The sequence below is a fragment of the Dama dama genome, chromosome 4, assembly GCF_033118175.1.
Source record: "Dama dama isolate Ldn47 chromosome 4, ASM3311817v1, whole genome shotgun sequence".
In the NCBI taxonomy this organism is placed as follows: Eukaryota; Metazoa; Chordata; class Mammalia; order Artiodactyla; family Cervidae; genus Dama; species Dama dama.
Genome location: NC_083684.1, coordinates 44,654,488 through 44,678,503, shown reverse-complemented (window position 1 = coordinate 44,678,503; position 24,016 = coordinate 44,654,488). Strand labels below are relative to the sequence as shown.

At 48.4% G+C, this 24,016-nt stretch overlaps 2 protein-coding genes across 2 annotated transcripts in view; one reads left to right on the top strand and one right to left on the bottom strand.

Moving 5' to 3' along the window:
• The window catches only part of CALB2 (calbindin 2), a 28,085-nt gene extending 20,765 nt beyond the window's left edge, over positions 1-7,320 (top strand). The window contains exons 5-11 of the mRNA XM_061135073.1: positions 425-481; positions 1,082-1,159; positions 1,645-1,700; positions 2,012-2,051; positions 2,186-2,239; positions 2,996-3,067; positions 6,709-7,320. Coding sequence (XP_060991056.1) covers positions 425-481; positions 1,082-1,159; positions 1,645-1,700; positions 2,012-2,051; positions 2,186-2,239; positions 2,996-3,067; positions 6,709-6,825 — 474 coding nt within the window. The 3' untranslated portion in view covers positions 6,826-7,320. The remainder of the gene's footprint in view (positions 1-424; positions 482-1,081; positions 1,160-1,644; positions 1,701-2,011; positions 2,052-2,185; positions 2,240-2,995; positions 3,068-6,708) is intronic.
• HYDIN (HYDIN axonemal central pair apparatus protein) overlaps positions 1-22,759 on the bottom strand; it is a 501,386-nt gene extending 478,627 nt beyond the window's left edge. The window contains exon 1 of the mRNA XM_061138904.1: positions 22,646-22,759. The gene's annotated coding sequence lies outside the window, so the exon portion shown is untranslated. The remainder of the gene's footprint in view (positions 1-22,645) is intronic.
• Between the last annotated feature and the right edge of the window lie 1,257 nt (positions 22,760-24,016).

The following is a 24,016-nucleotide window of genomic DNA, read 5'->3' as shown; positions in this document are numbered from 1 at the left end:
GCCCCTAGTGCCCGTGCAGAGAATGAAAGGCTTCCACAACAGTAAAAGGGCACTCAATATACCCCCAACAAAAATAGGATCCACAGATCCTAGTGCTAGTTCTGGTAAAATCTGCCTGGCTGGTATCTAAGAAAACTGTAACCCTGGTTAGAAGATGATCGTGAAGCCAGTTAGAGTAGGGAGACCCTGTCCCAGCAGGTTTTTTGTTTTTTTTTTTTTTCTCCTCTATGTGACCTTGGCTAAGACACTTGCCCTTGTTTCTTCATCTGTAACATGGAAGGCACTGGGCTAAACCATCTCAATGTGCCCATCCCACTGTGATATTCTTGAATATCAAGACCCAGCCTGTCTTGTTAAAGGGAGATGGAGGGAAGCTTATAGGTGTGGATAAATCTTTGTGAATAGGTTGACATTCCCGTTGCAGGCTTGGCGGAAGTATGACACAGACAGAAGCGGTTACATTGAAGCCAATGAGCTCAAGGTAGGATGGGCCTTGTCAGGGAGGGTGTGGAAAGGTGGAGCATGGGCCTGAGGCCCAAGTGGTGGTGGGCTTAAGGAACCTGGGGAGGGAGGAGATGTTGGGTGAGGAAGTTGGGTGTGTGGCCTGATCAGGGATACTCAGGCCTGGCTCTGAATGGTTGGACGTATTCAGCCATGTGAAATCGGCAACCTGGAGCTGCAGGGTCACAGAGTACAACCAGTTCACGCTCCTCAGCACATCAGTGCTCAGAACAGGCATCCTCAAAGTACTCCAGCAGTTTGACCTTCTGGCTTGTACGTCTGCCAAACTCCCCTAGACCCAGGGATCTCCAGGCATGGCTTAGCATGTGTTCTGGGCTCTCCAAGGAGCCAGAGCCGGTTTCTACCATCTGTCCAATGGGATGAGGTTGCATTTAGCAGCTCCTGCCTCCTTTGGGATTACCCCACAAGCATTAAGGGCTGAGGGAATTATGAGGGCTGCAAGCTATGCAAATGATGGGCTTCAGAAAACAAGATCGAGTGACTGTCTGAAGGAACAAGTAAGTGAGTCAGGGGCAGAGAGACTGAGTCAGGAACTCTGAAGAGGCCTTTCATATTCCAGGGATTCCTGTCTGATCTGCTGAAGAAGGCGAACCGACCATATGATGAACCCAAGCTCCAAGAGTACACCCAAACCATAGTGAGTGGCCAGGGCACAGGACGTGGGACCCAAATCGGTGGGATCTGGGGTTTGGGGGTCATTAGTTGGCTGATTCTTCAGGCCGGGGAGAAGTAACTCCCAGCGGCAGCTGGCAAGAGAGATGTCAGTTCATGGTCCCAGCACCTTCTCTCTGAGGTTCCCACTCAGCCAGATGCTCCTGGGCCAGAGCATCTGTCTGTGTGACAGCCTCCACAGCTCCAGGAGAGGGTAAACTTGGAGAGGGGGAACTTCAGTGTTGGCCTCTGTCCTCTGCAGCCCTGTCCCTCCGAAAGGGGAGAGGAGAGCCATGACCAAGTCCCTGCTGATTTAGCCTATGCTGCCCCCTGCCTCCGGGCGACCTCAGAGGACGCATGAGCATGCTTGGCCATGTTCCCCTCTCTCCAGTACAGGGGAAGGTGGGTCAAGGTCTCACATGAGCGAAGGTCAAAGCAAATAATCCAAGCACCACTTTCTGTCCCCATCAGCTACGGATGTTTGACTTGAACGGGGATGGCAAACTGGGCCTCTCGGAGATGTCCCGGTAAGTGCCCGTCCTCACTCACCCCAGCATCACTTTTCACAAGACCCTGGCAGATAATCCCTGTGCTACCGTTCCATCACCAAGATCAACCAGTGGGGAAAGTGACAGGTCAGGTGTCCCGAAGCTCAAAGTTAGATCAAATAGTGATCATCATCACCTTAACGTTCCGTCTCCCTCTTTTTTGAACCTTCCTCTGAAGTACTCAGAAATCATTTCTGTAACTACAGACGCTACTTCTGCATCCCCCCAGGTCCTAGTTGTTCCTATCTCTGCTCTGTCTCCTAATTACTGCTCTAACATTATCTTTCCAGACTCTTGCCTGTACAGGAAAACTTCCTGCTTAAATTTCAGGTAAAAGAGCGACTTTGCTTTTCTTCAATTACTCCCTTCCCCTCATCCCGCTGAGCTCACCCTTCCTCAAAACACACACACACACACACTCTGCAGGGCTTTGGCTTCTGTCTTTAATACCTTGGGCCTTCTAGGGCATGAAGCTGACCTCGGAGGAGTTCAACGCGATCTTCACATTTTATGACAAGGTAAGATAGAGGACAGTGTGGATGGAAAAGCAGGCGGCCCATCCCAGTCACCCCACCACCACCAGAATGCTCACCTTGGTCCTCAGAAGTAAACAAGCTGTGGGAGCAGTGGTCTGGGCCATGCAATTCCTTCCTGTCCCTTTGGATTCCCTGAAGCATCTTCTGCTGTATGAGAAGATTAATGTTCTTAACAATGTGTGGCTTGTGGGACCCAAGGTTTTGGTTCCTTCAAAGTATAGGAGAGAATAGCTTGTGGACGGGAAGAGGGTCAAGCCCAGGACTAGGATGCGATCACACTGTTGGGGCCCAGAGGCAGGAGGTGCTCGGTACTGCCCCCCCGATGCCAGGTCACCACCTTGCTAGGAAGTGGGGAGTGAGAGGCCCTCTGTACCACTCTCACCCCTCTCAGCTGCCCTTGCCTGGGTGACTCCAGTGGTTTTCCTTAGAACTCCAGGTTTGGGGTAAATAGCCCCATGTTACCCTGACATATTATTGTGGGATTCAACACCCAGCGAGTTAGCAAAATGCTTCCTGAACCTCATTTACATTTTCAACGCAAATGTAAAATACCGGAAGGGAAGGTTACCAACAGTTTGCCCTGGGCCCTCACATTGCTGCAGTGACTGGCAAAGTCAGAAGTGACATGTTATTTGGGCATCTCTTTTGCTCAGAGTAAAGACCCTCAGCAAGGCTAGACTCTGGTCAGGGGTTGGCATGAGTTTTGAGGCTCTGTGCTGACCCTTGGCTCCCTTCCAGGACGGAAGCGGCTACATTGATGAGAACGAACTGGATGCCCTCCTGAAGGATCTGTATGAGAAAAACAAGAAGGTGAGGGGCTGAGCCCAGAGGTGGGGTGCTGTCACGGAGGTGGTGTGGAAGTGGGAAGGCCGGTCAAGGGGCACCTGCTCCCCTCTGATCACCCATAACAAGGCAACAGCAGTTTTTTGGGTTCTTTTCATGGTTGATTTTTTAAAAATACACACACCAAAGTGTGCCGCTGTAACCACTTTTAAGCGTTCAGTTCAGTGGCATCAAGCACTCGGCGTTCTGCAACCATCCCCACCATCCAGCCCTCTTTTTGTCTTCCCAGAATTAAAGTCTGTACCCAGTAAATGATAACTCCCCCTTGCGGCCTCCCCCCCAGCCACTCACACCATTCTATATTCTGTCTCTGTGAATCTCACCACTCTAGATACTTCATACAAGTGGGGTCATGCAGCATTTGTCTTTCCATGTCTGGCTTATTTCACTTCATGTAACTTCCTCAAGGTTCATCCATGTTTTAGTATGTGTCACAATTTCCTTCCTTCCTTTCCTTCCTTCCTTTTTAAGGCTGAGTAACGTGGTGTGACTATCCCACATTTTATCTGTTTGTCCACAGACAGACACGTGGATTGCCCCCACCTGCTGACTGATGTAAACAATGCGGCTATGAGGCCATGGCAGTTTTAATGTGGCACACTTCTTGGAAGTGTCAGTGCCGTGGCCAAAAAAAAAAAGACTTTTTACTCTAGGAGAGATTTGGAAGAGCAGGGCCAGTGGGAGTTGAGGGTATTCTGAATTGACTCTAGAATCTTGAGCTGGGGAAGGGGCTAACAGAAGTCCCTGACAAATGTGTTCCCTGGAAGGAAAGGCTGGGAACTGAATTCCATTACTTTGCCGGGTCATGTTGCCTCTTGAGCAGTCCCCAGGGGCTCATCTCGGTGCCCAGGATGGGCGGACACAGGCAGAAGAGGAACCAGGAGACAAGTCTTGGCAGCGTCTTCCTCCACCTCCTGGAAAATGTCTTTCTCTGAGCAAATAGCTTTTTTGCTGCTTTCTTTAATTAGATGATGAGTGATCTATAATTCCTTGCGTTGTCTAACTGCCTGGGCAGTCAGGCAAGAACTAAATTTAACTCCTAATTTTGGGGAAAAAAATTAATCGTGGCCGCTGAGTCTATCTGTCTCCCTTTCCAATTGTCTTCTGACCTCTTTATCTCTATCCTGAATATCATCCTTCATTTCCTTCACCCTAAGTTTATTTTTTTAATGTTACCTATAATTGCTTTTTGAAAGAGGCAAAAAATAAATTATGTGCAAATACTTCCTAGGAAGAAGGAATTAACTCATCACGTGCTTGAACTTGGCAAACTTTTTTCTGCTACCAAACTCTAGGAGAAAATTGTTTGGGTATCCTTATGTGTTCAAGGGATGTTGGGCATCATAGTGAAAAATATGCTTAACTGTAATTGGAATAATGAGGCATAGTTTTTCTCCATATGACCCTACTTTATTCCTGAGGCTGATAGGCCTTGAGGGCAGGCATTAAATCTTGGGAGAGACCTGAATTTCCTGGTCATCATCTAACTAGGGTCTTCCTTGATTCCCACAAAGACAACAATGTGGCTACACAGCTTGACTTTCTGAGATGTGCAAACAAACAAAAATTTCAGGTGTTGTGGTTAAGAAAAATTCTGAAGGTTAGAGAACAAGGATATTAATAAAGTTGTTTACCTGGGAACCTTCCACCAGTACTAAGCTCCAGACTTAGCACATGGAGATCAAGAGAAGGAATCAGTAGAGAGAGCTATATGCCTGTAAATAACCTGAGTTGGGAAGGGAATGACCATTTTTAGGTGAACCCACATGGCAGATGCACATGCCATTTTGATGGTGCCTACATGGGCGGTCAATCGGTTTCTGAGCAGATTAATGTCTGAGGCTCCTGCGGGACAGGCTGATGGGCTCAAATGCTGACATGTTCTTAGCATTCCTGAGAACACTGCAACCTGCTAAAGCCTTCCCCAGCTTCACACTTGCTTCTAGACATAGAAAGGAAGCAGCCTCCTCCCTCCATTCTGCTGGAACTCCTCAGGCCATGCTGAATCAGAGGATTTTCTCAGGCTGGTAGCTGATATAGGGGGTCCCTTCCTTGGCTCCTGATTGAGGGATAGGTCACTCAGGCACACCTCACTGTTATGGACCTGGACTAGGACATTTCCAGGAACTTCACAACTTTAGGGAAGTTAGAGATGTTTGCAAAGTGCCTTGGGACTGGGTGGTAGCACAAACCCAGAAATCAGTCATGTGAGGAGATGTCACCAAAGAATGCAATAAAAGACTGACCCTCAAGCACTGAGTACAGGTAAGCCAGGTAAAGAATTACACAGCCTTCAGGACTCAGAGGACTAAGACTGTTCATGGCTGTAGGGTTGGTTCCATCCTTTAGCCAATCCCTTAGTCTTCACACCTCAGTTTTCTCGTGGGGATAATGACCCATTAGCCTAGAAGTATTAAAAAAAAAAAAAAAGAAAAGAAAAGATCTGTCAACAGGTTCAATACAAGAGGAAGAGGAGGAGAAAGGAAGGAAGGAAGGAGGGGAGGAGGAAGAAAAGAAGTGTAGGAGGGAAGAAGGAGGGAAGGAAAAAGAAAATTGCTTAAGTGATTTTCCAATGATGATGACTGTGCTGTATTTCAGTACTACTGGCTATTTGCATCCAAAGCCACACAAGGCTTATCAGCCGCTGGTGTTCTGTTTAGTGCTGGCCTCCAAAATCCCATGGACAGAGGGGCCTGGCAGGCTACAGTCCATAGGGCCTCAAGGGGTAGGACACGACTGGATGACTATCACTTTCAGTTTTCCATTTTATATGAGACCGTGGGTCACCTGTCTTAGAGCCTCTGAAGGCCTCAAGGTGCCAGGAAGCAAGAAGTAGGCTGGCAGGCTTTGCCACTGGAGGAGAGGGGAATTAGAATTGCTTGTCCCACTGGGTGCGGCTTAGGGCAAAGGCAAAACCATGGCGCTTCCCTGGCATTCTCTTTCTCACCCAACGGGACCCAGCGGACTGAGTGAACGGAGGCCCAGTGAGGTAGACGAATTTAGCGAAGCTGTATGTAGATAATGACCGGTATCAACAACTGCTGTGTGGAGCGCATGCTGAGTGTCAGGGACTGTGCTCGATGCTGTTTACATTCATTTCTCACCTAATCATTGTAACTCCTCAGTGAGGCAGACTTATTCCTGGACCGATTTTACAGATAAGGCAGCTGAGACTTAGAAAAGGCTGAATACTGTCCCCAAGGCAATGCAGCTAGTAAGTGAAAGGGACAGCATTTTAACCCAGGGCTTGGGCTTCCCTGGTAGCTCAGAGGTTAAAGCATCTGTCCGCAATGCGGGAGACCTGGGTTCGATCCCTAGATCAGGAAGATCCCCTGGAGAAAGAAATGGCAACCTACTCCAGTATTCTTGCCTGGAGAATCCCACGGATGGAGGTGCCTGGTGGGCTACAGCCCATGGGGTCACAAAGAGTCGGACTTTACTTTCTGACCCCAAAGCCCATGCTCGGTATGCCTCTCGGCTACTTGCACTGAGATGGGGTAAGGGAAAGGTTTTGGTGAATGAACATTTCGGGGAGAGGGGCGGTGGCTGGGGGGGTGGAGGGGTGCCTTCCCCTGAACCTGCTCTTACCCTCTCCCTCTGTCTCCTAGGAAATGAACATCCAACAGCTCACCAGCTACAGAAAGAGCGTCATGTCCTTGGCTGAGGCGGGGAAGCTCTACCGCAAGGACCTGGAGATTGTCCTCTGCAGTGAGCCCCCCCTGTAAAACAGGGGTGGGGGCTGCCTCGCCACCTCCCCCTCAAACCCTGCTGCCCTGCCACTGCCGCCCAGACCCAGAGATCCTGAGCGTCCCTGTGACTGTCCCTGCCACCTGCACACACCAGCCAGCAGAGCAGGAAAGGAGAAATGGAGAAGGGGCTGCTGCCAGGCCCCTTGGAGCCCCCCGCAGCCCCACCCTGGCTGACCGGGCACGGCACTGTGTGTGCAGGGGGGCACCAACCTCGTGGGAGGTGGGCGGGGCACGGACGGGGGGGCGGTGGGGTCCCTGGTTCTCCTTGCTGTGATGCATGAGCTCATTCGCTGTATCATTTAGACGCCCATGTCCAACAGAGTGGGCCCTCTTCTCTGCCTCTCCCCCATGCCGCCAGCCACCCCCACCCCCCAGGCCCACTGCCCCACCTCGCTAATGGTGTAGCTGCCTCTCAGAGCTCCTTCCTTGTTCGTGGTGGGTGTCAGCCTCGTCCTTTTCCTGATGCAGCGTGCTCCTTGTCCCTTTGGGTTTCTTGTTTACCAAAGAAGAGTTTACAGACAATAAAATGTTCTCCTGTGGAAGCTCTCCCAGTTCTCGCCAAGTGGTCAACTTTGTCTCTACAGCCAACTCTTGACAAAGAGAGAGCCTGTTCTCAAGTGAGTGGGGAGCCTGGGGGGAACCGCCCAGCTGGGGTGTAAGCACTCCAAGCAAGGACCCCAGGACTCTGGGCTTACCCTTGCCACGCACCACCTGCTCTCCATCAACCTGTTGTTTTTCTGCTCCGTGTTTGTTCCCAGGTTTCTGAGATCATAACAGCAGTTATCAGCTCACTGCAAATTTACTAAATGCCAGGTACTGTGCAAAACAGCTCACCTGCAGTATCTCTCAGTCCCTTGAGAGGGGTGCTGTGACTGTCTCCACTGAACAGATAAGGAAAACTCAAGATTAAAGAGGTTAAATAACGAGCCCTATGTCTCAAGACCAGTTGGCAGCGCAGAGCCAGGGTATGACTCCTGAGCATCAGATCCACATTTTTTTTTTTAATAGGCCATGCTGCATGTCTTGCAGGATCTTAGTTCCTTGACTGGGGATTGAATTCATGTCCCTGTCAGTGGAGCATGGAGTTCTGACCACTGGACCACCAGGGAAGTCTCTTCACCATAGGGCTACCATAGTCTGTGGGAACAGTGGGACTAGGTGTCCCCTGAGTAGGGGTGACCTCCACCCAGGAGTTCCAGACACCAAAAACTTAACTTCTCCCCATAAAATGCAATTTACCCCACAACACATCAGGTGCCCCAGGGTCAGCATGGCCTTTGGGTGCAGAGAACTCTTTGGGATCTCAGAATAGAGAGATAACTTTGTGTGTGCGTGTGTTTGTGTTTGTGTGTGTGTGTGTGTGTTTAATGCTATCAGGTTTGACTGTCTACAAGATGAATTTTTGACATTACCTCATTTCATGTCCCAACAGTCCTTGCAATGAATACTATTTCAGGTGAAGAAACTAAAGTTCAAAGACATTAAGTAACTTTGGAAGTGTCTGCTTGATAACCAGGAACCTAGCTGGAGCAACAGAGCCCCCAGAGTGGTATATCTGACCTGGGTCAGATATACGAGTCTATTTTAGGTTCTCTGAAAAGAGAATCTATTTAGGTTCTCAGAGAAGTGAATGAAGTGAGAGGAGTGGGCCATGCTGCCATTGTGGGGGAGTCTAGATGGAGGAAACAGCAAGTGCAAAGGCCCTAAAGTGGAAGAGTTCCTGGTGTGCTCAGAAATGTGGTCACTGGGGCCAGAGCAAAATAACGGAAGGGGGTGAACAGTAAATAGGGCTGGGGGAAAGGGTAAGGCCAGGTGGAGGCCAGGACAAAAAGGACTGTATCAAGGGAAGCCACAGAGAGGGGGAACATCAGAGAAGTGACATTTCAAAGGTCACTCTGACTCCTGTGTCAACACTAAACTCAGGAGACAAAGCAAAGACATCAGTTAAGAGGCCAATGCACTAGGGCCGCTGAGAAATGCTGATGACTTGGACCAAGGAAGTGATGGGAGGTGACAGCAAATATCAGATTCTGGAGCTATTTCTAGGATTGAATCAAAAGGGCTTACTGAAGACTGGATAAGTCATCTGGGAGAAAAACGAGTCAGGAATGGCTCCAAGGCTATTAACTGGAGCAACTGGGTGCATGGTGGACGCCAGTAACCGAGCAGGCAGAGAGCATGTTTGGGGATGGGGGAGGGCTAACAGGGATATGACTGTGGTTTTAGTACGGGGCTTGTGAAAGCTTCCTGATGGGAGGGACTGGTGAATCTGGGTCTTGCTCTGATGGGCGGGGCCATGCTCAGTAAATCTTTAATCCAATCTTCTGTTGACTGTACTCCCTCCCTGTAGTTTCGCCTGAGGCCAAACTATGGTAAGGGTAATGGTGGTCAGGAGACCTCCTTCAAAAGGGCTTACACCAGCACACCAGCACACCGCAGCCTCCCGGGACTGCTGTATTCAGCAACCCCCGACCCCGTGGCAGGCCACTGTTGACCCACGCCTGCGCGGGAGACTCCTGGACACTCATAGGCAAGTCTGGCTCAGTCTCTTGTGGGGGTCACTGCTCCTTTCTCCTGGGTCCTGGCACAACAAGGTTTTGTCCGTGCCCTCCAAGAGGCTATTTCCCCAGTCCTGTGGAAGTTCTGTAATCAAAACCCACTGGCCTTCAAAGTCAAATGCCCTGGAGGCTCTCAGTCCCTTTGCTGGATCCCCAGGTTGGGATATCTGTTGTGGGTCCTAGAACTTTTGCAACAGTGCAAGAACTTCTTTGGTGTAATTGTTCTCCAGTTTGTGGGTCAATGCTCAGTGGCTCTATGGTGGGGCTAACGGCAACCTCCTCCAAGAAGAATTATGCCACACGCTGCGCCTCCCAGGTCTGCTGCAGCCAGAGCCCCTGTCCTTATTACAAAATTCAGACTTAAATTGAAGAAAGTAGAGAAAACCACTGACCATTCAGGTATGACCCAAATCAAATCCCTTATGATTATACAATGGAAGTGACAAACAGATTCAAGGGATTAGATCTGATAGAGTACCTGAAGAACTATGGACAGAGATTCGAAACACTGTACAAGAGGAGGCGATCAAAACCATTCCCAAGGAAAAGAAATGCAAAAAGGCAAAATGGTTGTCTGAGGAGGACTTACAAATAGCTGAGGAAAGAAGAGAAGCAAAAGGCAAAGGAGAAAAGAAAAGATACATCCATCAGAACGCAGAATGTGAAAGAATAGCCAGGAGAGATAAGATAGCCTTCCTCAGTGATCACTGCAAAGAAATAGAGGAAAACAACAGAATGGGAACCTATAGAGATCTCTTCAAGAAAATTAGAGATACCAAAGGAACATTTCATGCACAGATGGGCACAATAAAGGACAGAAACAGTATGGACCTAACAGAAGCAGAAGATATTAAGAGGAGGTGGCAAGAATACACAGAAGAGCTATACAAAAAAAGATCTTAACAACCCAGATGACCACGATGGTGTGATCACTCACCTGGACCCAGACATCCAGAGTGCAAAGTCAAGTGGGCCTTAGGAAGTATCACCACAAACAAAGCCAGTGGAGGTGATGGAATTCCAGTTGAGCTATTTCAAATCCTAAATGATGATGCTGTGAAAATGCGGCACTCAAATGCCAGCAAATTTGGAAAACTCAGCAGCGGCCACAGGACTGGACAAGGTCAGTTTTCATTCCAATTCCACAGAAAGACAATGCCAAAGAATGTTCAAACTACCGCACAATTGTACTCATCTCACACGCTAGTAAAGTAATGCTCAAAATTCTCCAAGCCAGGCTTCAGCAATACGTGAACCATGAACTTCCAGATGTTCAAGCTGGATTTAGAAAACGCAGAGAAACTAGAGACCAAATTGCCAATATCCACTGGATCATAGGAAAAGCAAGAGAATTCCAGAAAAACATCTGCTTCATTGCCTACACTAAAGCCTTTGACTGTGTGCATCACAACAAACTGTGGAAAATTCTTACAGAGATGGGAATAGCAGACCACCTGACCTGCCTCCTGAGAAATCTGTATGCAGGTTAAGAAGCAACAGTTTGAACTGGACACGGAACAATGGACTGGTTCCAAATCGGGAAAGGAGTATGTCAAGGCTGTATACTGTCACCCTGCTTTTTTAACTTATATCCAGAGTACATCATGTAAAACGCTGGGCTGGATGAAGCACAGGCTGGAATCAAGATTGCTGGGAGAAATATCAATAACCTCAGATATGCAGATGACACTACCCTTATGGCAGAAAGAAAAGAGGAACTAAGGAGCTTCTTGATGAAAGTAAAAGAGGAGAGTGAAAAAGCTGGCTTAAAACTCAACATTCAAAAAATGAAGGTCATGGCATCCGGTTCCATCATTTCATGGCAAATAGATGGGGAAACAATGGAAACAGTGGCTGACTTTATTTTTCTGGGCTCCAAAATCACTGCAGATGGTGACTTGCAGCCATGAAATTAAGAGACGCTTGCTCCTTGGAAGAAAAGCTATGGCCAAACTAGACAGCATATTAAAAAACAGAGACATTACTTTGCCAACAAAGGTCTGTCTAGTCAAAGCTATGGTTGTTCCAGTAGTCATGTATGGATGTGAGAGTTGGACTATAAAGAAAGCTGAGTGTTGAAGAATTGATGCTTTTGAACTGTGGTATTGGAGAAGACTCTTGAGAGTCCTTTGGACTGCAAGGAGATCAAATCAGTCAATCCTAAAGGAAATCAGTCAATATTCATTGGAAGGACTGATGCTGAAGCTGAAACGCCAATACTTTGGCCACATGATGAGAAGAACTGACTCATTGGAAAATACCCTGATGCTGGGAAAGATTGGAGGCAGGAGGAGAAGGGGACGACAGAGGATGAGATGGTTGGATGGCATCACTGATTCAATGGACATGAGTTTGAGCAAACTCTGGGAGATGGTGAAGGACAGGGAGGCCTGGCATGCTGCGGTCCATGGGTTGCAAAAAGTCAGACACAACTGAGTGACTGAACTGACTGAACCAGGATGTGGGACATGCTTGCCTGATATCAGGTGTCTGTCAGGACACCAACAGAAAACAGGTTCACGTTATTTGCTTTTGACAAACATCTGCAAGAAAGACAAATGCTAGGTGCTGGGGACACAGGAGCGAACAGACCAGTTCCTGGCTGCTGAGAGCTTAAAGGCTCCCAGGCCTGAGAGATGAGGAAACTAGCAATTCAGCCTGGTAAGTGGTGGGTCAGAAAAAAGCAGGGAAGAGGCCCCTAAGGGTGGAGAAATTCCTTGGTGAGAATGCCTGGCAGGCACCAGAGCCAGGCTCAGTGGGGTGGAGGGTGGGGAATGCTAGTCCCTTGAGAGCTAAAGCTGAGAAGGGAGAGCCAGAGGATAAAGCTCAAAGACCAGACAGGACCAACTCTTGCAGGGCCCTGCAGCCCTGAAGGCTTAGTCATCAGTCTCTCCCCAGGCTGCTTTGAAGTTTCTCTCTTTTCCTTCTGGTCTTGTTGAGGAGCCACCTTGAGGAAGTGGCTCAACTGTCACCTCCTCAATGAGGCCCACCCTGATGAAACTGCAACCCACTCACCCACACCCATACCCCATAACCCCTTCCCCAGGAACATTTTTCTCCACAGCGCATGACCACATGCCCTGATGTGCGTTCAGGTGCTCCCCCAGCTAGAAGGCAAGTCCTCCAGGGCAGTGCTCTCTCTCCCTGTCCCTCATACCTGCTCAACCCACACACCTGGGGCACCACTCCTTCCAGCCTCCCCCTCACCTGTGTCCCTCAGCTTCCCAGAAGAGTGGCCCCAAAGATGTCTGAGTCTTAACCCCCAGATGTATAGTGAATATATTATCTCATGTGGCAAAGGGGAATTACTTGTAGACGGAATTAAGGTTGCTAATCAGCTGACTTTGGGGAGGTTATCTTGGATGATCCAGGTGCACTTGAAGTCATCACAAAGGTCCTTGGATATGAAAGATGGAGGCCAAACCCAGAATCAAAATGATGCATAAGTGAGAAGCATCTAGAAACTAGGAAAACCAGGAGAATATTCTTCCTTAGAGCCGTCCCACAGGCCTGCCGATACCTTGATTTTAACACAACTTGGACTTATGACCTCCAGATCTGTAAGGTAATAAATCTGTGTTGTTTTAAGCAGCCAAGTCTGTAGTAACTGGAAGTGAATACACAGCAACAACATGAAGTGAAACTCAGGCAAAAACACAGACCCACCTGTTCCATATTTGTATTCCTGGCACATTACGAGATAGGGGTAAGGATGTATCTTCCTCCACGTGTTTTTGTGAGGATCCAGATAATCCTGGCTACACACACTTTGCACGGCGCCCAGCATGGAGTGTCTCTAGCTGGCAGCTGTGGGGATGACGTCTGCTGTGGTGGACGGGCAGGAGGCTTCTCTTCTTCATGGTGAGTGACTGGGGCTGCCCCAGGACTCACGGGGACCCAGCTGGTTCCAGATTTGGGAAGTCTCACCTTTCAGAGCAGGCGTCCGCCCCGTGGTGTACCACCTCCTCCTTCGGGGATGGGAGTCTTCTGAGCCTGGCAGACACTCCAAGGGGATGGTTCTGTCCGCTCTGGCCCAGCAGCTGACCTCATACACCAGGCCCATGAGGATCCCAGAAACTGCCCAGAAGTCTGGCTCAGGGTGCTCAGTCTTCCTCATGCCAGTCCACTGAGTCCACTCAGAGATCACGGTCCACCAAGAGAACCCTGCCAGACAGCCCTGGTTTCGCTCTCGAGTCCCCCATCTGTAGAATGGGAAGCTTGGAGTGCACAGCGTGCAAGGTTCCTTCAAAATCTTACCCCCTGACATTTCACGGATAGTATTTATAAATGCAAATAAACACACTGAAGATGACTGACGTCATCAGCCATTAGGGAAATGCCACTGTGAAAAACTGAGTATAATTTTTAAGTGTCTTATTCCCACTTACAAAAGCAAAATCTACCGAATGAATTGTTGTGGATGACAGGGAGCTGAAGAAGAAAAAAGGCTTTCTCACAGAGCCAATAAGCAGAGTGTTATAAAACAACATTGCCAAAAATTAAAAAAAAAAAAAAACACACAATGAAATTCCCACATTCCTCCATGCAGTGCTCTGTAACTCATTCTTACCTGCTTCTGGACCAAAAAAGTCCTGGAAATCCCAACTCAATCCATGGGGATAGTCTGAGAGCTGCCTAACTGAAGTCAACTCAGAAGCCCAAGAGTCTATTCTTCATATAAAGTATGGACAGTTTGAAGTACCTGGTACATACAGTCTGTTATTACGAGGCTCTAAGACCATCCTCTTTAACTGAAGACTCAAGCACTCTGCAGCTTAGAGCAGGGCCTTCAGGCAAACACCAGACTAAAAAAAACATCTCTAAAATGACAGAGATTTCATGGCTGTGGTTACCGTATTACTCTAACCAATAAGATCAGAATGGAGGAGAGTACACTTCTCTCTCAGACTATAGTACAGAACAATTTCATGAGACTTTAGATGAACCTCGCCCCTAAGGGTAAAAATATATGGGCAGTGAGGCACTGACAAGTTGCCAGGAGCTTCCTTGGCATATAATTTCTAAGACACTTACATTAACACTTCATCCATATAAGCATAACCACAAGAAGGCCAAAAACATTCTCTGATCTGACAATTCTTATGCAAGTCTTAAAACAGTAACATATTAAATAAACCTAATTCGTTCTGGAACCTCTCTTTTAATAAGATGCAAAAATAAACCTTTGTGATTTTCCAGGGCTGCTCTGAGAAATAAATCTCAAAGAACACAGTACACGTAAAGGATATCCTGAAAGTTTCCTTCTTTTACTATGTTTATTATTTGAAAAGACAAAATCTACAAAGAGTTATCAGAAGAGACATAGACACTTGATTAATATATGATTGTGGGTGCCTGAGAAACAATCCCTGGTTACCCATTTAAATAACATTTAAAAGTACACAGAACCAAGAGCATTGAAGGCACGTTGTTCATTTTTGTTCAGTCGCCCAGTCGTGTCCAACTCTGTGACCCCATGGACTGCAGCACGCCAGGCCACCAAGTCCCTCGCCATCTCCCGAAGTTTGCCCAAGTTCATGTCCATTGCATCAGTGATGCCATCCAGCCATCTCATCCTCTGACACCCTCTTCTCCTTCTTCCTTCAATCTTTCCCAGCATCAGGGACTTTTCCAATGAGTCAGTGATTCACATCAAGCAACCAAAATATTGGCATACTGAATAGTGAAGGCATAGTCCACATAAATGTTTGCACACAAATGTTCACAGCAGCATTGCTCATAATAGCCAAAAAGTGGAAACAAACCAAAATGCCCATCAACTGATGAATGGATAAATAAAATGTGGTATTTCCATTCACTGGAATATTTATCACTCATAAAATGGAATGAAGTACTGATACGGGCTACAACATGAATTAACCTCAAAAACACTACACAAAGAAGTTACACACAAAAGGCCACATACTATATAGTTTCATTCATATGAAATATCCAGAACAGACAAATCCACTGATACCAAAAGTAGACTAATGGTTGTCAGGGGCTGGGGCAGTGGTTGGAGACAACGAAGGGTATTGGGGAGTGAATGCTACCTGGTATGGGGTTTCACTGTGAAAATGTTCTGGAATGAGGCAGAATGACATAGTAGTGACAGTGTTGATGGTCGCACAACCTAATAAGATACTAAAAATCACTTACCAAATAAGGAGTTCGTATTTTTTGTGTTATAAAATGGTCTATTCTAGGACACAACAAATAAATTCAACATAAAGCACCAAAAAGTTTTCTGGTGGACACAGCATCTCTGCTGTCAAAAATAACCTTCTATGTTGTAGGCAATGGTATTAATCAGTAAATCAAGGGGGCAAGCCCATCCAACCTGAGCAAACTTTGCTAAAATAGAATGCATTGCACAGTTTATTTCCAGACAAAGACAGTGTAAAGTAATATAAACAAAAGGCAGACCTTTCACTTCTGGGAAAAAACTGACCCTTTATACTGTGCAACAGAGAGTCAGTGAGGTCAAAACTATTTTCACAATAGTGATAAAATGTTATTTATGTCAACACAATGTGTTCATCATTGCTATTTTCAAACGACTCAATAAATAATTTGCAAAATGTTTCCATTTTTATATCAAATGCAGTAAATACCAATAGTTTTAACCCACATAAACAAAAGCTCTTTGGGTAATTTCAACGAGTTTTAAAAATGTAGAGCAGAAGACCACATCTGAAAGCTGTGTTAGGTAAGAAAGGAAACAGATTAAGAAGTGTGCTGACTGTTTATAATAGCCAGGACATGGAAGCAACCTAGATGCCCATCAGCAGACAAATGGATAAGGAAGCTGTGGTACATATACACCATGGAATATTACTCAGCCATTAAAAAGAATTCATTTGAATCAGTTCTAATGAAATGGATGAAACTGGAGCCCATTATACAGAGTGAAGTAAGCCAGAAAGATAAAGAACATTACAGTATACTAACACATATGTATGGGATTTAGAAAGATGGTAATGATAACCCTATATGCAAAACAGAAAAAGAGACACAGATGTACAGAACAGACTTTTGGACTCTGTGGGAGAAGGCGAGGGTGGGATGTTTAGAGAGAACAGCATGGAAACATGTATATTATCTAGGGTGAAACAGATCACCAGCCCAGGCTGGATGCATGAGACAAGTGCTTGGGCCTGGTGCACTGGGAAGACCCAGAGGGAGCGGGTAGAGAGGGAGGTGGGAGGGGGGATTGGGATGGGGAATACATGTAAATCCATGGCTGATTCATGTCAATGTGTGACGAGACCCACTACAGTGTTGTAGGGTGGTTAGCCTCCAACTAGTGAAAATTTAAAAAATAAAAAAAATAAAAGAAGTGTGCTGAAAGTCACCCTAGGCCCTGAAGGTTCCCATGCCCCCTCCCAAAGGAAGATGCAGCTGCCCAGGACAGAACTGACAACACACAGAGACCCCCGTCCTGGGCTCCGAGCATCATCACCTTCCTAGAGATGCTTCATCCTGGAGAACTTTCTCCAGCAATCCACACATGGAGAGAGCAGGGGAGAGTTGGCCTTGGAGGGAGCAGCTCCCAGGAGACGGAAGGCAGGTGGGGCTAGGTGGACACCAGAGAGGCAACGCATGCGAATTTATCATGTTTGGACCACCTGCATTGACCAAAGAGGTTGTATAGTTGCAGGGATAAGGCTGGGAACACTGGCCAGGTGGGAAGCACGTACCTAACCTGGAAATAGGCAGGAAGTGACAGAAGTGGCTGGAGGGAGCAACCACACCGTCTGTCATCGTGCTAAGTGAACGTCTTTAAAAGGTGCGTGAGTTGGAGCACCATGGTGCCCACAGTTAGAGGTGGGGGAGAAAAAAGAACCCAGAAGAGACACAGAATCCCAACTGGAGGGCCAGGAGCTGAGAGAAGAAAGTTCTTCAAAAGGTGCAGAGAGATCCACGGGGTCAGCACCACAGGCTCAAGTCCCATGGATGTGTCCTGAAGGGTACATGCTCCATCACATTAAACCAACAATAGAAATATCAGTGATCAATGCCAAATGACCAGCTGGTTTCCGCTTAATCAGGGCCCTGACTGATTGGGACCTGCCTGCTTATCAAGAGATTTCACTGCCACTCAGCTCAGTTATGAAGTTTGTCATCACTTGACAACTACTGTTTGGAGCAATAACCACAGGCTGTGAGCTACACTCACACTGGAGTTTGTATCATGAAGAACCTGCTCGTATCGGGCTCCTAGTGGAGGAGACAGCAAATACTTCCAGGGGTGTCCTTGCCTTTTTTGAGTCCCATACAAAATGCTAATCTCTCATACTCTTCATTCCATTGATCCCCTTCCTCTCCCTCCATGCTCACCCTCCACTCTCTCTCCTCACCCCAAGCCTCTGTGCACAACTCTCTTTCTGATGACCGATTCCCTCTTCCTTCACGGCCCTCAGTAATAGTCCAGGGACACACTGTGGCCTGTAACTGCCCTTCTTCAGGACTAATCAGGCAAATGATTTATAGGGCTGATCAGTGCTAAAAGAAAACAGGGGGTCTCTCACTTCAGAAAATTAGCAAGAACCATGAGGCAAGGACAGCAGAGCATTAGACCAAGCCTGGGGCCCTTTGAGGCTGCTCACATTGTGCACCCCAAAAGCCAGCCCGCACCCTGCGACATGGAGACAGGAGTGAGCTTACTGACCATCAGCCCAGGGCGGAAGAGAACCATCAGTCTGTGACCCCTTAGCTTGTCATAAGCAGGGGATGGGCTCTCATCCCTGACTGTCCCCAACGGGACCCAGAATCTCACCAACACCCCATAAAGGAAATCACTAACACTTGTCAGAGCAGAAATTGCAAATGAAACTTAACAGTAAAGAAAAGCAAGGATCCTGAATGTTAATTTTAAAAACCAAACTGAAGTTGTGAAGGGTGCTTCATGACCACAAAACTACACTCTGAATCACAAAAGCCTGCCCAGCAGGCCTGGTTTTGGGACAGGTGTGGTCAGGGCAGTGTGTCCTCAGGGGGGATACTGTCAGCAAACAGAGAGATGAAACTGAAGGGATGCCAGCTGTGCCCAGGTTGTAGCCGAGAGGAGGATGCCTCCCCTCACCCCAAGATAGCCTCTCTAAGTCCTGAAGGAAGGAGGCTGTTGCTCCGTACTCCCCTCTCTTGGCTTCTACTTTCCTGAAAGATCACTGAAGTCAGGAGGCACTCCTCTGAAGTAGGGTATTGTATCAAAGACTAAGCAGCTAAAACCATAGCTGGGTTAACTGGCAAAGAGCTGAAGAACCCCAGGCAAAAGTATAAATGGGGAAAGAAATGGACCCAAAAAGGCAGGGAAGCCACACAATCAGAAGAGTTATCACCTGAGGAGCATCTCTCAGTCAAGGAGAGACTGGAGCTGGCAAGTAAATCCCCCAACTTCCTGGTGCCATTTCCTGTGGCTCACACCCCACCTCCGACCCTGTGCCCCCAACCCCAGCATCCAATGAACCACAAGCCAGAAAGCAACTGAATCCCAGGGTGAGAAAATCAGAAGTCTGATGAGTTCGATCATAATGAAACGATCCCAGAATAAAATACTGCCCACAGCAGTTCAAAAAAGGTACCCTCTTTCCCATCCAAATGGAGACAGAGGGCATCACTGTGTCATACCAGAGACAATGAAGGTGCACAGGCCACATTCTACCGAAAAATCAAGAGAAGAGTCACATAGGCCTTCAGAAGGCCATCAGCAGCAAGTCATGGCTCCATAACACAAACAAATCAGGAAGAAAGGGAATGGTTTGAAAAAAGATGCAGTCTACCAATCCCAGGTGAGATGATGGGTCCAGCGGGCAAGTGTTGAAAGAGGAAAGGGAGCAGTGAAGGAGGCAGGAGTTCCCTGCATCCGGCCAATCGATGCACCGCTGACAAATGAAGCCCAAACCACGCAGGCCCCAGTGAAGGCCATCGGCCGCGAGGTGGCGCTGTTGCACTTCCAGGCCATCAGAAGGGAGAAAGAGCAGGCACTCCTCGAGAAATTGAAAATGGACAACCAGAAAATCCAAGACCCGGAGAAAAAAATTAGAAAAACAAGAAAGATCCTCTAAAATTTACATTTGCCACCCAAACAGGACAGCCACGACTCCTGTTCTGGGCACAGGATGTTAAAAGAGCTCTTGCCACAGAGGAGGTGGGACCTGCCAACTTGAGACATGTTTTAGGACAAACACACCAAGAAAAAGAGAGACTCTAACAAGCTGTGTCTCTTCAAAAAGTTCTAAGATGTTAAGCAGTCTGCCAGAAACTTCCTGGAAGATGCCCTCGACAACCAGAGGCTCCTGTGGTCTGTCCAACCATCAAAACAGGTGAAATCTGGCTCCCCAGGTCAACTGGGGGTGGGGGCTCTCTCCCTGCTGAAGGACCCCGGCCTGGACTGGAAGCCCCAACAACCACTCCCAGGGGTCACCTGAGGCCTCTAGCGTGGCACCCACCTCCTGGCTGGTTCAGCTGCATCCCACCACAGATGCAACAAACCCTTCTATTCTAGGGAGCTGGATGCCACAGGCTGCCTGTCATTTCCACAATTTCCATGGTCACACGGAGACAAAGACACCCACGCCACCAGGAAGACCTCCTGCACCCCCTTGCATCCTCCCACCTATGGTTCCTCTCAGACCTACTGAGAAAATACAACCTGCGCTCTCCCCCTCCCCCCACCCAGTAAGAACTTCCTTTTGCCCAAGAGAGTCTACGCAGACAACAATCTGAGGTTTGGGTTTCAAACAACTATCTGACCCCTGTAAAGACCACTGGCTGAGCTGTTTCTCCCCACCACCAACAGTGAGACAGCCCATGAGCCCCTCCTAGCCCCTCCCTGGAGGAGGTCAGCCTGAACTGAGTCCGGCCTGCAGAGGAAGCCCCTCCACCTCGTCCTGGGCTCCTCCAAGGTCTCTTCTGGTCACATAGCTGTGCTCTGCTGACACCCTTCACTTTTGCAGATCTCTGCAGAAGAGCCCTAGTGTCATAGCATCAGAGGGAAGCAACTCGATTCCCACAAACATGGCCAGTCCCGGGCCAACCCCATCATCATCTTCCTCAGCCATTCTCCCTGAATCTTCCAAGTGAGAATTCTAAGATGGGACCCACCCCCCACCCCCCACCCTGTGGAGACTGGGCATACTCCAACATCGGCTCTGCTGTCTACATAGCAAATCAGAGGGCTCCACACTTTTGTAACTATTCATACCACAATCCTTGGTGCAGTCTGATCAGCGTGAAGAGGTGTCATCTGCAATTAAAGCCAAGACTGATAACCCTAGCTCCACAGCTACTTCTCACATGGGAAACCAGAATTCTGAACCCACACATCGGTGATGATCTGCAACACTGACTTGGTCTATAATACGTAGCCCTCAACATCCCAGTGGCATCTTTAGAGACTTCATGATAATGGCCACATTCGCTCTGCAGAGAACCACCTCCATGCTTTAAAGCACCCAGCAACATTGCCAGGGTACACACATCTTTCCCAATGTACCTCTGTGTACATTACCTCTGTCACGGCACGGCCGTGATGTCACAAGGCACTACCTGGAATCCTCATTATCGAACTCACAGGGACAGCTATGCAGACGACCATCCAGGTATACACAATGGGGAGAGGGACTCAAATGGCCACACTCAACGCTACCGACATGCACCTCCCAGAGCCCAACTTAACGCCAATTCTTATGCCTGGTGTCTTTGTCAAAACCCCCAAATCCCACAGAGTGCAGAAGTAACTCAAGGCAAAAACCAGCACTCAGTTCCCTCACCAGAGGTGCTCCTCGCTGCACCCTGAGCATTTCCAAAACTTGCTTCTGCTGCCTGGTACCAGACATCACAGTCCCAACAATGAGGGACTCGCAGGCTGCCAGACCTACAACCGAAGGACTGCCCGAAGCAGGCCACACATGAGCATTCAAACAAAAAACTTCCAAAGCTTGGAGGAACATTCCTCACTCCTGAGCAGCAACACATCCTGGGTTTTGGAATTCCTGGGGAAGTGCTGGAGTAGCCTATACAAAGAATTAAGCAAGAAAAAGAAAGCCTGATTCGACTACGGAGGACGAATCATCATTTTAAAAAAAAAAGCCAAAGATCCTCATGGCATCCAGGATGCCCCAGCATGACGGCACTGCAAGTGCAGGGCGCTTTTACATCACCTCCTAAATAGTGGGGACCTCAAATGCTTCCAATTCATATTCCACATCCCTTCCCTGCTGGGCCTTCTCCTTAAAACCCTTCTCCTCTGGTCTCTCCCCTGCATAAGCAACTACCACTTCTGAAGTTTGTGGTTAAAAAGAAAATGTATTCACCACACAAGATTATCTCAAGACCTTATTCCCCACAGAATTATTTTAATAGTAAAGGACTTAGGGATTTAGAGCACTACGTATGATGCTCTAAAAAAAACTCTTTGGATTTGAGTAAAATGAAATACAATAAACACCAAGTTCCAGCCCATGCGGATACCCAATCAGATTTAGGAACCAGTAATTCACATCTAAAAGGGCTAGGGTTTAAAAAGTCTGTGGCCGTCACCTTTGAAAACATTTTTGCCGTGCTTTCATTGGACCCTCCAGACGGTGCGCAGAAGTAGGCAGAGACTACCAAGGTTCAGAAAAGTAAGCTGGCCAGAACACCTAACAGCCGCGTTCTGAGGGCTCACTCCGCAGAGAATGTTGCAAAGCAGCAGTTCTCAACCAGAGGCAACCTTGTCCCCATCTCTCCTCCCTGAGGATATCTGGCAATGTCTGAAGACATTTTTGACTGTCACAAATTGGAGGGGATGCTACTAGCATCTCATGGGGAGGGCTAGGGACGCTGCTAATCATCCTACAACGCACAGGGCAGGACACCGCCCACCATGACAAAGAACAATCCACACCCAAGTGTCAAGATTTCAGAGGCTAAGAAAATCCCAACCAAAAGTCACTTGAAATCCCCGAGGCATCCACTCTTGAGCAGCTTATTCTGGAGACAGTCTCCCTGACAGAGGAAACATATTGTACCCAAAGACTCCAAGCTTTGCCGTTTTGAAGGGATGGGGGGTGGGGGTGGGGGCGTCAACAGCCCCTGATGGCCCATCGCGACCACTCTCCTTCACCCCACCCTGCAATGCCAGGCACCCACGGATACTCAGGTCAGAAACTCTTTTCAGAGTGTATTCCAAAACTTTTAAAGACACTTGTAAATAAAAAGAAACCCTGCTCAAAACAAGCTTCAGCACTTATTACCTCATTTAAACTTCATAGTCATCCTGTCAGGTCGGGACTCGGAGTCACTGCGTGACAGAGGAGGAGCCTAAAGGTTCAAGCAACTTTTCCAAGGCGACACAGCCAGCGAGTGGCAGAACCGCAGGCCGGGGGGCCTTAGGTTCCCAAAGCCACGTGGAAACTCGCGGAAGGATCCCAGCCCACGGCGGTGGCGGGGGGGGGGGGGGGGGGGGGGGTGTTGTAGGGGGCACTCCGACCCCAGCTTGGCTCCCACCCAGCTCGCACCTCCTCAAGTGGCCGCCCTCCCCTAACTGGTAGGTAAAAACCTCAGAAGCGCCCCGCCCGGCCCTCTCGCACCCCCCACCACGGAGGGCGGCTCTCGGCGCAGACGCGGAGGCAAGAACGTGGACGTGGGGACGTTGACAGGACGTGCGGACGTTGACAGGACGTGCGGACTTGACGTTGAGACACTGACGTGGACACGCAGCGTGGGGTGTGGGCAGCGCCTCCTCCCCCGGGCCGGCGCTGCGTCTGCAGAGAGAACACGCTGTCCCGACCTTCCCCGCGGTGTGGGTCTCCGCAGGTGCGTCTCTGGCTGGCCGCTCCTTTTCCGCTGCAGCCACGCCTGCCTGTGGCACCTGTCGGAGCTACTGGTTCATGGAGCAAGTCAGCGCCAAGGCCCCTCACTTGTGCATTTAGGGTCCCCCAAACTTGCCTGCTGGCTCCAACCGCCAGGAGCCTTTATGTGCTTCTCGGAGGCCAGAAGCCAGCCAATACCTATAAGTCAATGAGCAGTGGCGAATCCCTGAGGTTTCCTTATTTTTCCTTCATTAAACTTCTCCTCGCTTCCCTCAGTTTGTCTCTGCTTTTGTTTCACAGGAAGAGGTTGCTTGTGGACGAGGCGGGCTAGCGGTCCTTCAGGGGAAAACTTCACTTTCCTCCTCTGGCTGGGAATGATGCAGCACATTCATGCCCCTGGGTTCGTCCTGTGTCTTCACTTCCTGGTGGTCGAGCTATAATTTGATCACGGGGTTCCTGCTGAAAACCACCCAGCAGGGCACCTTTGCATCCAGAGGCCTGTGACAGTCAAGAAATAGTATTTGGAGAAACTGTTCAGAGGGACATTTTTTTCTTCTACTTTACATGTATTCAGATCTAAAATTTTTGTTTCAGAAAACAATAGCCAACCAGATTTAATGGATATTACCCCTTTGCCCTGTGTGCACCAGATCAGTTTTTTAAATGAGTAAACGTTATTCTAAAGCTCACCCACCACCACTACCCTGCTATTCCTTTCTGTAACCCACCCCTACTCTGGGACAATCACTATATGAGTCAACAGAGCATCCTTTCTCTGGATCTTTCTTACTGGTATGGGATACTAGTGTAGCC